This window comes from Ambystoma mexicanum, chromosome 5p, assembly GCF_040938575.1.
Source record: "Ambystoma mexicanum isolate Mex_15411 chromosome 5p, UKY_AmexF1_1, whole genome shotgun sequence".
NCBI lineage: Eukaryota > Metazoa > Chordata > Amphibia > Caudata > Ambystomatidae > Ambystoma > Ambystoma mexicanum.
In genome coordinates, this window is record NC_090930.1 from 970,948,468 (window position 1) to 970,960,522 (window position 12,055).

A 12,055-nucleotide genomic window follows, 5' to 3' on the forward strand; every position below is an offset into this window, starting at 1 on the left:
TTCAGTTTTGCAAAGGGTCGGTAGGCGTCTCTGGTCGTTGTCCATTCACGACAGCCAGACCCCCAGTGGGAGCTGGTTTCCAATCAGGCACTAAGGCAGACAAAGAGCAGGAGAGTGAAAAACTCCTCCCCCACTTCCTGCCTGCCCAGACACACTGCAGCCTAGGCGGGGACACCAATGGTTCCTGCCAAAGGCAAAACACACAAACAGAATGGTATAAGAAGGGCTGATAAAGAAAAACCATGCTAGAAATGGCGAAAAAAGAATGGACCCACCATGTTAGATTCTAGGTGACCCTATTTTGCTTAACTGAGACTATGTAAATACAGTCTGTGGTAAGAAAAAGCACAATAGTTGGTAGAGCACATCCACTGCCACCAGCCATAACTAGAGCGTTGTCTGTGACTAAAAAGTCACAAGAGCAGAGAGAAGGGGGATACTAGGTATCACCTTAGCACTCCACATACGGTGGTGTTTGCTAATCTCACATAGAATAAAGGGTTAGGAAGGATACAAAGTATCCCTCTATCCTTAAGAACTGTAGTTACTCTAGGATAGGGAATTAATCTCAAAGGAGAAACCAATGGGTTTCGAGCAACACTAACCATAAGGAGCTGTGCTGAAAAAGTAAAATACAGATGCCTTAAAAGAGATGTGGAGGAACGTAGACTCCATAGTAAAGGTAAAACACAGAGAACAGAGTACCAATAGTCAGAGCAACAAGAATGAATGAGTGGAAAAAGGCTGCACTCATTCAAGATAAAAAGAAAAAGGCCCAGAAATCCAGCAACAGGTGCTGAGGGTCTCACTAGGAGAGGGAATGAAGCATACAAATGAAGACTCTCCCCAAAAGGAATGATGGGGGATGCTAGCATAATCTTGGCATTAAATGTGTCAACTATTCAAACTGCCTTACTATCATTCGTAGCTTTGAGGAAAAACGTAGCATGTAGGAATTCTAATTAATCCTCACCCTCCAGAGTTCTGGAAATGTTTAAGCATTTAAAAAAAAAAATAGGGGTGCACTTCCCCTGCCTACTATGTATCTGCGTTTGGTTAAACAGGCATTTTTCACTGCTCTAAGTCTGAGATCTTTTTGCAGCTAATAAGAAGGAAATAGCATGAGGCAGTTAGGTTGGATGCTAGCATGGGGGGGGGCATCTGAACTCCGATACCCCTTTTCATGTCTCCAACCATGGATGATCGTTGCATCTTGCATGCTGTGAGATTTTGTTGCAACTAGCTACTGTAATTCCTAATTCTTTTTATTATTTAAGTGTTGTATGGTTAAAAAAAAACTATTAACACTGTATTTCACAAATCAACTTTTATGCACATATAAATAAAATCAATCACTATAAATTCTAAATTTCATAACCATCTTCTAAAACATCTCTTAAAATCCATTCACAGATTTCATAAAAGCATAGTGCCATCTTATTTATACCTCCTTGTTATTTACACCTCCTTGTTTATAACAGTGTTCTAAAATATTCATAGTACCATTGCTCATCACAAGCGTTTTAAGATTTGCACCCAAATATGATAGTGTGACATTTAAGATCATGCTATTTGAAGAGTCCCCAGGATTGATCTGAATTAAAATTTCAAGTTTAAAATGCAGGTTATAAAATCCCTTTGTATATAAGTAATCTAGGTTCCTGCAATCAATCAATTTATATCTACTGGTTTCTACTTTCATGTTGCAAAATTGACATACATGTTCCTGATATGGGATTTTGTTTCCATGCTCCCAATCTGGACTAAATAGTTAAAAGCTCAAGTCTTAACAGCATAATGAATCTTCTCACTTTTCCATTGTACAGTTTCTCTGTGTAACTACATGAGGCATTGACAGGGAAGCTTTGTCTAAAATATAATGAACTTTTGAATTGCCTTCACAATAGCAATTCTAGTATCAATTACAATAGTAATTCTAGACATTGGGCCTCATTCCAAGTCTGGCGGTCTGGACATAAGGGTGCCGGTAGCAACGTACCGGCACCCTTTCCGGACTGCCAGTCTATGAGAATGCCTGCCTGCAGGAATGTTTTTCATGGAAGCACCAGCACTGTTGGCAACGGTGCTGGTGCTTCATTTCCCCATTCTCGAAATGATGCCCTAAACGATTTAATCTTTTCTATCATTCATTCCAAATCTTCGGTTGAGAACTTTAGTCTGTCTTTTGCCAATACAAAGGGACTTATCTCCTCATTCACTGGTTCAGTATGTTCCACATAATATAGTCTATGGATATATGTTGTCCCCACGAGGACTTTGATTGTAGGGTTAACCTCCTTTTTATCTGTGGTAGTTTCAGGACAGGTTCCAGAATCTGCTAAAGTCTGTATTGCGTAAAACATTAAATACAAGAAACCATTGTTTGGTTGAAGCGGACGCTTTATACCTCTTGACAAAATTTCTTATATCTAGTTTTGTTATCTTAGCAAGTTGTAGAGAAGTATCCCAAATTCCCACAAGAGCCTTCTTTATACCCTTTATAAAGTTGTCTTTTTTCCCTGCCATATTTGCATCAGAACTTTTTCTGTAGTTCTTGAATTCTCATTCAGTGTTAAGGGTTTGTCGGTAGACCAAACCAGTGAAACCATGTCTACATACTTTTTATTATGTGAATGTTAACATTTCCAATATTATTTGTGCAACTAATAGGATTTCTTTTTTACTTTCAGATTATGATGCTTGGAAGACAAAAGCTGCTATTTCTCAATTACCAGGTCCAGGCTATAATGCAGCTGCAAAAAACATGGCAATGTTAAACCGCCCACCGGCAATTCAGGCAGTGCATGGGAGGACAGACTGGCTATCCAAATATGGAGGCCAACGATAAGAAGATTGCTGGAGCATTTATTTACCACAGAGCTCATTATTTGTCATTTGGGAATTACAACACTCCTATTCTTCCTCTTTTTGAAAGATTACGTTATCACACGTAGCTGAAGATAACTAGTGATCTGCAGTTTGTTGTAATCTGTCCTTAAAGTGAGGCACATTTTGCTGAGCGGACGTTGAAATGGCACCCGCTTGTTGCATACAATTGCTTGCCAAAGACAAGAGGATATTCAAACTATAACTGGTTAGTTGTTAAATTGCACTATAGCAATAGGTAAAGAGAATTAAAACATATTTTTTCTATCTAGTATAAAGAATGTATATCTTTGGAATATCGTGTAGTAGCATGGCCTTCATACATTTTATGAAGGATTATTTAGATATGATTGACAAGAACAAAATGACAAATATTTGCAACTATTTCATGGTATGAAACTGATGCAAAGGTAAATACGATACTATTCTGACTGTTTTAGTCCCATGAGCCTATGGTGATATGCAGGAAAGAACTATATAAAATATTTCATAAGAATGTAGTGGTATTTTATTCAGATAAAAGTAAAATGGAACAGCAAAGACCGTGCACATTATCTAACACAAATCAAAGGCAACGTCCCAACTTCCAACAATTTAAATTCAAGTTTATCATTCATGTATATGGTGGTGTAGCTAACAATCTGGCTTTTTCCAAACAGTGGGTTTGAAACAATACTACTTTGTATGGAGAAGCAAGGTGGAGGAGGGAAAACTTCTGATTCCGTTTGACTTTTTCCAACATTAAGGTATTCATTGAAACTGTTCGTAACATTTCTTTAACCTGATATGAATGTGATACTGCTTTAAACATAACAATCTTGGAGAATTAATTAACTCCCGACTTGCGTCTTTGGTTTCCCAGAGACAAGATGCCCTAGGGTGATTGCTGCACTTCATAAGCACTAAGAAATTAACATAAAAAATAAAGTAAAATGAAACACAGATAGATGTGTAAACCTGTAATGTTGAAATAGACAAATTGGGCTTTGCTATGGAACCCTGTGAATATGGATACCTTCTCTCCCATTGAGTTTTGCATGGTAGTGCAATTGAGCATTGTTTCCCTGATTGCATTATCTGGGTAGTACAATGATTTTTTAAAAAAATTAAGATTCATTCCAAGGTGTTTTACTCAATGTTACTGTAAACCACCTTAGTCACTCACTGTGAAGGGGACTGATATGGCAGGATGTACAAAGACAAGCCAGGGGATTTTGGTATGAGCTCTTGGTGATGGGATCAGCATGAGTGCTAAGTTAGGCAGCCACAAATGCCACAGTAAATGTTAAAGGGGTCATGGTCCTCCAGTAAGAAACAAGAAGAGGAAAAAACTAAATCAAGTAACAGAATGAGCTTTGCAACATTGGCAGAATTGGTTAATGAAATTGCATTATTTAAATGTTTTGGCGAGGAATAAAACATATAAATTATTTTGGGCAAAGTGCAATCTTTGCTCAGCTTTAGCATGAACATGCTGCAGAAATTGCCCCATATCCTAGTCAGTGAAGTTGCTTTTAATTCAAATGCAAAATACCTTATTCAAAAATGCTTTCAAAGTGAGGATTTTCTGTTAGAACTTCGCTATATTTTAAAATCTTCATCTTTCATTCAGTTGTATGGTACCAATGCCACACTCAGATTTCGAGATAGCATTAAAAAATCAGGATGCACACTCCCAGAGATATCATCCACTTAAGCCATTACATGTGAATGTAAGGTGGTGTCTGCATAGATTGAATCCCAATTACATTAAATACATAAGTCACTGTTTCTAGTTCTCATGGTTGCATAAAGCATCTTATCACTGTACCAGAAGTCAAAAAGGTCCCTATGATATATTTGTCATCCACTTACAAAAAACATACTTCCCATCCAAATCACATGACATCAATGCAAATGTAATTTAACTTAGATTTAGGTCAACTTTTTGTTATGCAATATTGAGGTCCATATATATGTCGCCTTAACTTTTTTGCCATAGAGACCAAAGCAGACTTCATCGCATAACCTACCCAAAATCTGAAAAATGTCAAAGAAGCAGATAATTCCAAACAACTTTTCAGCTGGTTGGAAGATACCTTTTACATATTCTCTGTCAATAAAAGAGATTCCTGGCACTTAATAAGCCAGTCAATATCAGTTCTGCCTTCTTTAAAGACTGTCATACCTTTTTCAATTTCTGGTGCCACCCCTTATTAAAAGGACATGGTTGGTACTTTAGGGCATTGCCTCACTTTAATGGTTATTTTTCACATAAGACAATGTACTGTCCATAGATGGCGCATTTTAAATCACATCCACCTATTACTTTTTTGCAGCATGTTTACAGCCGTAAATAGTTTCTTCTGGATCAAAACAGAGCCTGAAATACTCTGCTGGTTAGGCCCAGTCTGTACCTCTATTTCTGATGTCATTGGTTAACCGAGCATCTGCAGCGCATGTCCGCATTGAAGACTGAGGTCACGATTGGGAGTATCGGTGCAGTTTTAAAATACCGAACAGCGCTTTTTACACTGTACTGGATTTTTCAGTTTATATTTAATGGTACTCAAGATTTACATTTTGAAACAAGCTACAAAAATACTGGAATTAATTTTAAAAAAAGTAGGTTTCAGTTAGGGTGGTCTAAAAAAAATAATCGTGTAAGAAATTTCAAAGGTTTGAAATTGTCAAACTTGCCCATCTTCATCTAAATTAAACACATATACACATACAATTTAAAACTTGTCATATTAAATGTTAAACCTACTGATTTCTAGCTAAGCCCAATTGTTTCAATAACGTGTACTGGTGGTATAATTTTAAAAGGCATTTACTAAAACGGATTAAAAAATACTGATTTATTTTGTGTGTACAATATTTCCTTATGTTGTACATATTCAAATCAATTATTGTCCATTATGTTAAGTTTTGATACCAATTATTCAGTTAGGTAATCCATGGAAAAATAAGCGTGTTGGATTGATACATCAAGGTGTAAATTAAGGTTTTCATGCATGATTTTAAAATTGTGAAACTAACAGTGATAAACAATAACAAACATTGACAGGGGACTGTGATCAAACCCACAATTAATAATTCGAATGTGATGTGTTTTAGTTAAAGCAAAAAGACGTGTATAACTGGAAGCATATTAAAAATCACAAACTTTGCATTTTTATAAACTCAAAACCTCCGAAAATGATTGTGAATGGATATTAAAGAAACCCTTTCAATAGTTGGGGAAATATCTAAATCTATTACTTGTGCATCTCTTTTTATTTTCTACGTATGTAATTCTTCTGTTTAGAATAAAAGAAAGATTTAGCATTCCTGTAAGAATGTAGAATGTAAGAATTGATTTTCAAACGTAATATTTAAAATGATCTTGATCTAAATGGATTTGTACATTTCTGCTAACACAAATGTTAAAACCTTCTGCTGTAACTACTGTATGTTGTGGTGGTCTAAAAGGAAACCTGTAAAGCAAAAGGGTTTAATTGAGTGTGTACAAAATGTCTTTAAATACAGATACATATTGTAAACATATTGATAGTTCTATATTGCACTTCTCAGCTGATATTGGATCCTGGATCCTATATCCAATGGCCAATATTTCGAGCTAGCATTCCCACAAACCTCCGTAAGAAGTAGTGTCAACAGAAAAGCTGTTGGAATTAGAATGAGTAGATTGTTCGATTCCACATTTCTTGGTTTGTTGGCACTTCGCTCATTTTTCAACTACAGCATAAATTGACTTTTGATTTGCCTTTTATGTTATTCCAATGCCCTTATGACTATTACAGAACCATACTGGTTTCCCTTTTATAGGTTAAGGTTAAATCTCTTCCCACAGTATACATTTTCTTCTCGTGAATCTGATGGCATCATTGATCATCGGGCCTAGGGATCTTATTGCATACCTGCGTCTGTGTGTAAAGCCATGTCTGAATGTTATTCCTAGTTTTCCTGCAATCCACAAGGTATCCTTGTGCATATCACATTTTGCAGTCGTATCGTGCCATCAGGGTGTCCAGTATTTCCACAAAGTGCAGTGTTAGGGGCCAGTAGCAATAACTACTGTGAAGCGGATGATGCAAGGAACTGTCTTTTAGTTGTGCGTGCACATGTATTTGTAATTAAAACATTTTTAGAGACTCAAACACACGTATGTGTATATTTTTTTAAATGCTAAAAGGCAACCAACATCATTATGTCAACTAGTTAAGCAGAACATGTTGAATAATGCATTTGAAATAACTTGTCTTGAAAAATTCTGCACAATTGTGCACCTCTTGTCTGTTTTTATCTTCAGTGTTTATTATTACATCATGAAGCAATAAGAGGGGCTGTCTATTTTCCCCCAAAATCTGCACACATCATTAGCCACCCTTTATGTCTGCCTACCAAGTCACAACAGATGCAAAGCTCATATTTCATGCATAGAACTTGTAAAACCTCTGCACAATCTGAACTTCTTTACATACTCTTCCAACAATTACAAAAGGTCCTTGACATATCCATCAAAATAAACATAGAATTCAGTATGTTGTTCAACAAATCTAAGGATCGTGTGCTTTTGTGAAGGCACTCAAAGCACCTTTCCTGCGTATGATAATTCTACAGTGGTAGAGCCAAATAATGCATTGTGCAGTTTTCAACCATCAGTAAATAAAAGCAGACCTCTGGAAATATGAGGGAAGGCACAGAGGCGTCTATATGTTGTAGATTCAAGTGCTCTGTTGGATCTTATTTTAAAAAATACAACATTGTGCCCCAGACCAAGTATCTGTTTATCACAAAATGTACTGATGTCTTGTTGGTGTGTTGTTCTTCAGACCTGTGAAGTCTGGTCCCTGTATGATGCAATTTAAAGAGCCATATGGTATAGCTACGCCAATAAAATGAACATTGAGCAACTTCACCTACATTTGCAAAGTGATATGGGGTGCAAGCATATGCACCCCTCCTTGCACACATTCCTGAAAGTACACAAAAGTGTATCATTTACAAAAGGCAATTCTGCATTCCCTGCAACTGGCTACAATGACCATCATTGTGCAAACTGTCCGCCCCCACAACATATATGCTTGAGCTGGACATGTACCCGCTGCTGGCACATACATTTTTCCTCTGCATGTGCAGGTATGGTAGGTGGCCCACTAAAGAAAGCAGGGCTCAGTCCTGTGGTGTGCAAGTCTGGATCTGCAGGACAGCCCCTATGGAGGCATAGAGAATCCATCCTGGAAATGCCTTGCTTTATTTTAAATTCCTTTGTGGCCCATTTACCCAGACTAAAAAATACTGTCGCTCGTTTGACAATTCGATAGAGGGGTTGAAATACACTAGGTGGCCTTGTGCCTACTCAATTTACATGACCAACACCAAGTTGGCGAAAGTGTATTGTACTTAAGCATGTGCTGTGTGCGAGCCCCTTTCTGGACCAGGTATGTGCTACCATTGGACCTACTGAGTTTGCCTTCAGCCCCATTCTTTGCTGAAATATGCATATTGTGAATTATCTCGTTTGTGTGTGTGCCTCTTCAGCTGGGTAAATTAAAGTGCATTCTATAAATTCACTTACTTTCCACGTATTGTGGATGTTTAAATAGTCCATGTGCGATTGAATCCCCACAGCAGCTCTTTCCAAAGAGTTCTATTGTCATATTTCTGTATGTCTCTATGTCCTTACTGCCCCCGCCCAATAACTTCTAAGCATCACATCCCGTAGCCCCCTACTTTGCTGGCCAAACGAACCACTATCCGGAATTGCAAACACATTAATGCATTTTCTGTAAAACACTGCAGTGACCTTTCTAAGTGATAGTTCTTCGCAATGCTGTTGGAAATGTTGTCCTCACATACCAGAGACGGGAACAGAAAGAATACTTTTTTTTTTTTAGCAAGATCAGTTTCATTCCATGCAATAATACATTGGAGATTTACAGTCAAATCGCATTTGTTCTGTTTGTCAAAGAGGTTGCTGGTAAAACAAAACAGGAAAAACATGTCTGGGGACCCAAATGTTGTAATCCCCTGTTCTTACCCTCACCACCATGAGCGTTTCATGGATTGCCCCATGGATTCCTGTTTTGTGCAATAATATATGTAAAATAACAACTATCACATAAAACGTGATCTCAGAATCTCATTGTACTTTCCTTTCTTTTTACCCAATATTTAAAACTGTCATTTTAAACTACGCATTCTGTATTCAGCCTGCCATTTTGCAAACATCTCAATGTATTTTTTAATTTGAAACATTTATATTTAGATCATCAATTAATTTCTCTCTATGACTGTATTAACATGCTTTATATTTGCTACGATTTACATATGTAAGATTGTATTACTTCGCTTAATGCTATAGTCTTGTGGCCATGTAATGTATTAATGGGGCTTGATTTAACAAGTGGCATGTAAGCAGAACAAGTACTTGAAATGTCAAATAGTCTGTTTTTTCTGTAACTGACTAAAGTATGTGCAGTAGTAAGTGCTTCACATTTCTTTGTGTGAAACCTGTGTATATAAATGGGTAAGGTGGGTAAATTTGATAACTATTTTCAGAGTAGCAAAATATTTTTTTTAACTGTATGTGTGTTTCTGTCAAAACGTAGGACTGCACAGCCTTTTGTGTCCATTTTCAATGTTTTGTGTCGTGGTTTCTGTATTTATGGTGACACCTTCTCAACAGCCAATTCATTACTGAACGCTACTCTCTGAAGTGTCACATTCAGGCACTGGAGGGTGTGGCCATGATACAGCAGAGGGGTGCAGGAAGGAAGAAAGCTGGAAGCAACTATTGAAAGCCTGCATCCTGTGCCACTGACAGCCACCAGATTAGATATGTGTTGTCAAACGTACAATGTCCAGTTGGTACTGTGCCACAAAAAGTTGGAATAGTGAATCTAGCACCGAATTTCTGTCGATGTCTGTACTTTTTATAATGTAATTAGTTAAATAAACATTACAATAGTGCTTACATGCAAATGAATCGGACTGTCTGTCTTCATGCCATGTGCTTTTGAAGTTCACCTTTTTGTACACTTATTTGTTTATCTAGGCGTGCACGTGTAGTACTGATGGGGACATCGTTTATAGAATTAGTAAGTTATTTCAAGTGATGTATTCCAACATGAGGAAATAGCCAAGCACCATTAATTCATCTTGCTTACTGATGAGTACTTCTGTACTTGGACAGCTGGAACCAATATAGGTCTAGAGGGGATGGCGGGTGGCTGTGTGCAGTTAATGGGTTCCCTAGGAGGGAGCATGAGGCACTAGGGCTCGAAAGAGTACATTGTACAATGTAATGCACCAACTCGACGCTGGGACCCATCTAGGGGGCGTGTGGGGTACTCTGGTCCAAGAAGGGGAAAACGGGTCACTAGGAGGGTGGCCACAGAGGGACACAAAGGACACTGGGAGGAATGCAGGGGGCACCAGGAGGAGCAGAGTCCTGGAAGGGACCTCTGGGGGAGCTCAAGAGACCAAGGGGGCACAGGGACGAGCAGAGATGTGACTGATTGGCACTCCGTCTCTTCGGTGTAACCAGAAGGATACCTTCAGTGTACTGTTGATAACATTACCATAGTTTAAATAATTTCTAATAACAAAATGCAGGTCCTATAATGATCCTGGTTGCGCTCACATACTTTAAATTATGTTTTTCTATACATTGAAAATATTTCTGACAATCTGCTGCATGGGTTGCACTCTGACACCAAACTTCTATGTTTCGGAACTATCAGGAACTCACTACACAAGAATTACCCCACTGTGCGCTGTTATGTATTCTATTTAGAAATCTTTTATTTCAATTCAGTATACATTTGTCAATTTATTTGTTACACAATTAACCCAAAAAAATCAACAATATAAAATGTCATTGACTTGTATGCTCAAAATGATCTGGCCCCTTTGACATTCAGTAGCGATGATCTAACCAATCTGATCCTTGGGTATCGGTTTCAGTTCCTTCATATTTGGATGTGTGCTATGTGATCTTAAGGCAATTTCAAATGTAATGAACATGCAAAGGGGACTTTGACCGAGTTCTCCATAGTGTCATTTTGAATTCCTACATCTTTAAATGTGTACTGTGCCATCTTGTGGCGCTTTTGCATAGTACCTTATAAATGACACTAAATACGTGTCTCCTTGTGTAATTCATTTACACAGATATTTAAGGTTCTTTCAAAATTGATATTAAAGTAAAATTAAAATGACTTTTCCACCCTTCCCCAGATACATTGCTTGTACCTTGTACATATGTTGACTCTCATCATTCAAACCTCTTCAAATATTACCTCTGTTTAGAAAGAATCTGTTGGCCCTTCCAGGGATGCATTTGAAATACATACATTCTATTAATGCATATTGGTAAGATTGTCACATTAAATCAACATATTTTGACTGCCAAATAATTATAAAAACGAAATCAGTTCATGTCCTGTAGTGGTGGTGCAAAAATAAAGTATTAATTGCTTCTTGATCTATTAATAGTTTTTCACGTTCCATTCCTCAACGTTCCATTCCTCACTTGTATTTATTGTTTGCTTGTTAGGCGCTTATACAGTAAGTACATACTGTTTCAAAGCGCTCACAGGGAGTGATACATATTGAATACACAACAGAGGAGGGGAAAGTGGAAATAAAAGATGAGCCTACTATGCCTTGTTAGTATTCAGAGCGTGCAGCAGGAAGAGGGCAGAGGGCGTAGGTGCTGGAGTGTCCGTGCTACATGGCTTGGAGCCGTTTTGGGTGTATGTGCGAGCCTACAATGTGGAGGGAGTGCCAAGGCAAGTGCTGAGAGTAGCCAGAAGCTGGGCGATTGGGTGTGGGAGATCAGGGGCCCTGAAAATGCATAAGGGCCCAGGACACCAATCACAGCAACTGTGAGATTAGCAAAGGAGAGGAGATGGGAAGGAGGAGGTAAAGAGGAAAGTCCTGAGGAGCTTCTGGAATTTAAGGAAGTCCTGCTCAAGGCGCAGAGGGAGGGGGAGGCTGTTCCATAGTAGGGAGCCAGCTGAGGAAAGCGATCACCCTCCTGCCCTCTGTTTAGCAAAGCGCTTTACTCACAAAGAGTTGGTGCCAGAGGAACGTAGAGGTCTGGAGGGAGAGTATTTAGTGAGCTAAAGTTGAAGATAGTGAGGTTCCCCTGGCCCAGACAGCCTTGTGGATGATGCAG

The 12,055-nt window shown here is 38.2% G+C and overlaps 1 protein-coding gene across 9 annotated transcripts in view; it reads left to right on the plus strand.

Annotated features, from left to right (window-relative positions):
* MAK (male germ cell associated kinase) overlaps positions 1-9,847 on the plus strand; it is a 695,810-nt gene extending 685,963 nt beyond the window's left edge. For all 9 annotated transcript variants that reach the window (XM_069613432.1, XM_069613434.1, XM_069613429.1 and 6 more), the window contains one exon: positions 2,691-9,847. In XM_069613432.1, coding sequence (XP_069469533.1) covers positions 2,691-2,848 — 158 coding nt within the window. In that variant the 3' untranslated portion in view covers positions 2,849-9,847. The remainder of the gene's footprint in view (positions 1-2,690) is intronic.
* Positions 9,848-12,055: the final 2,208 nt, after the last annotated feature.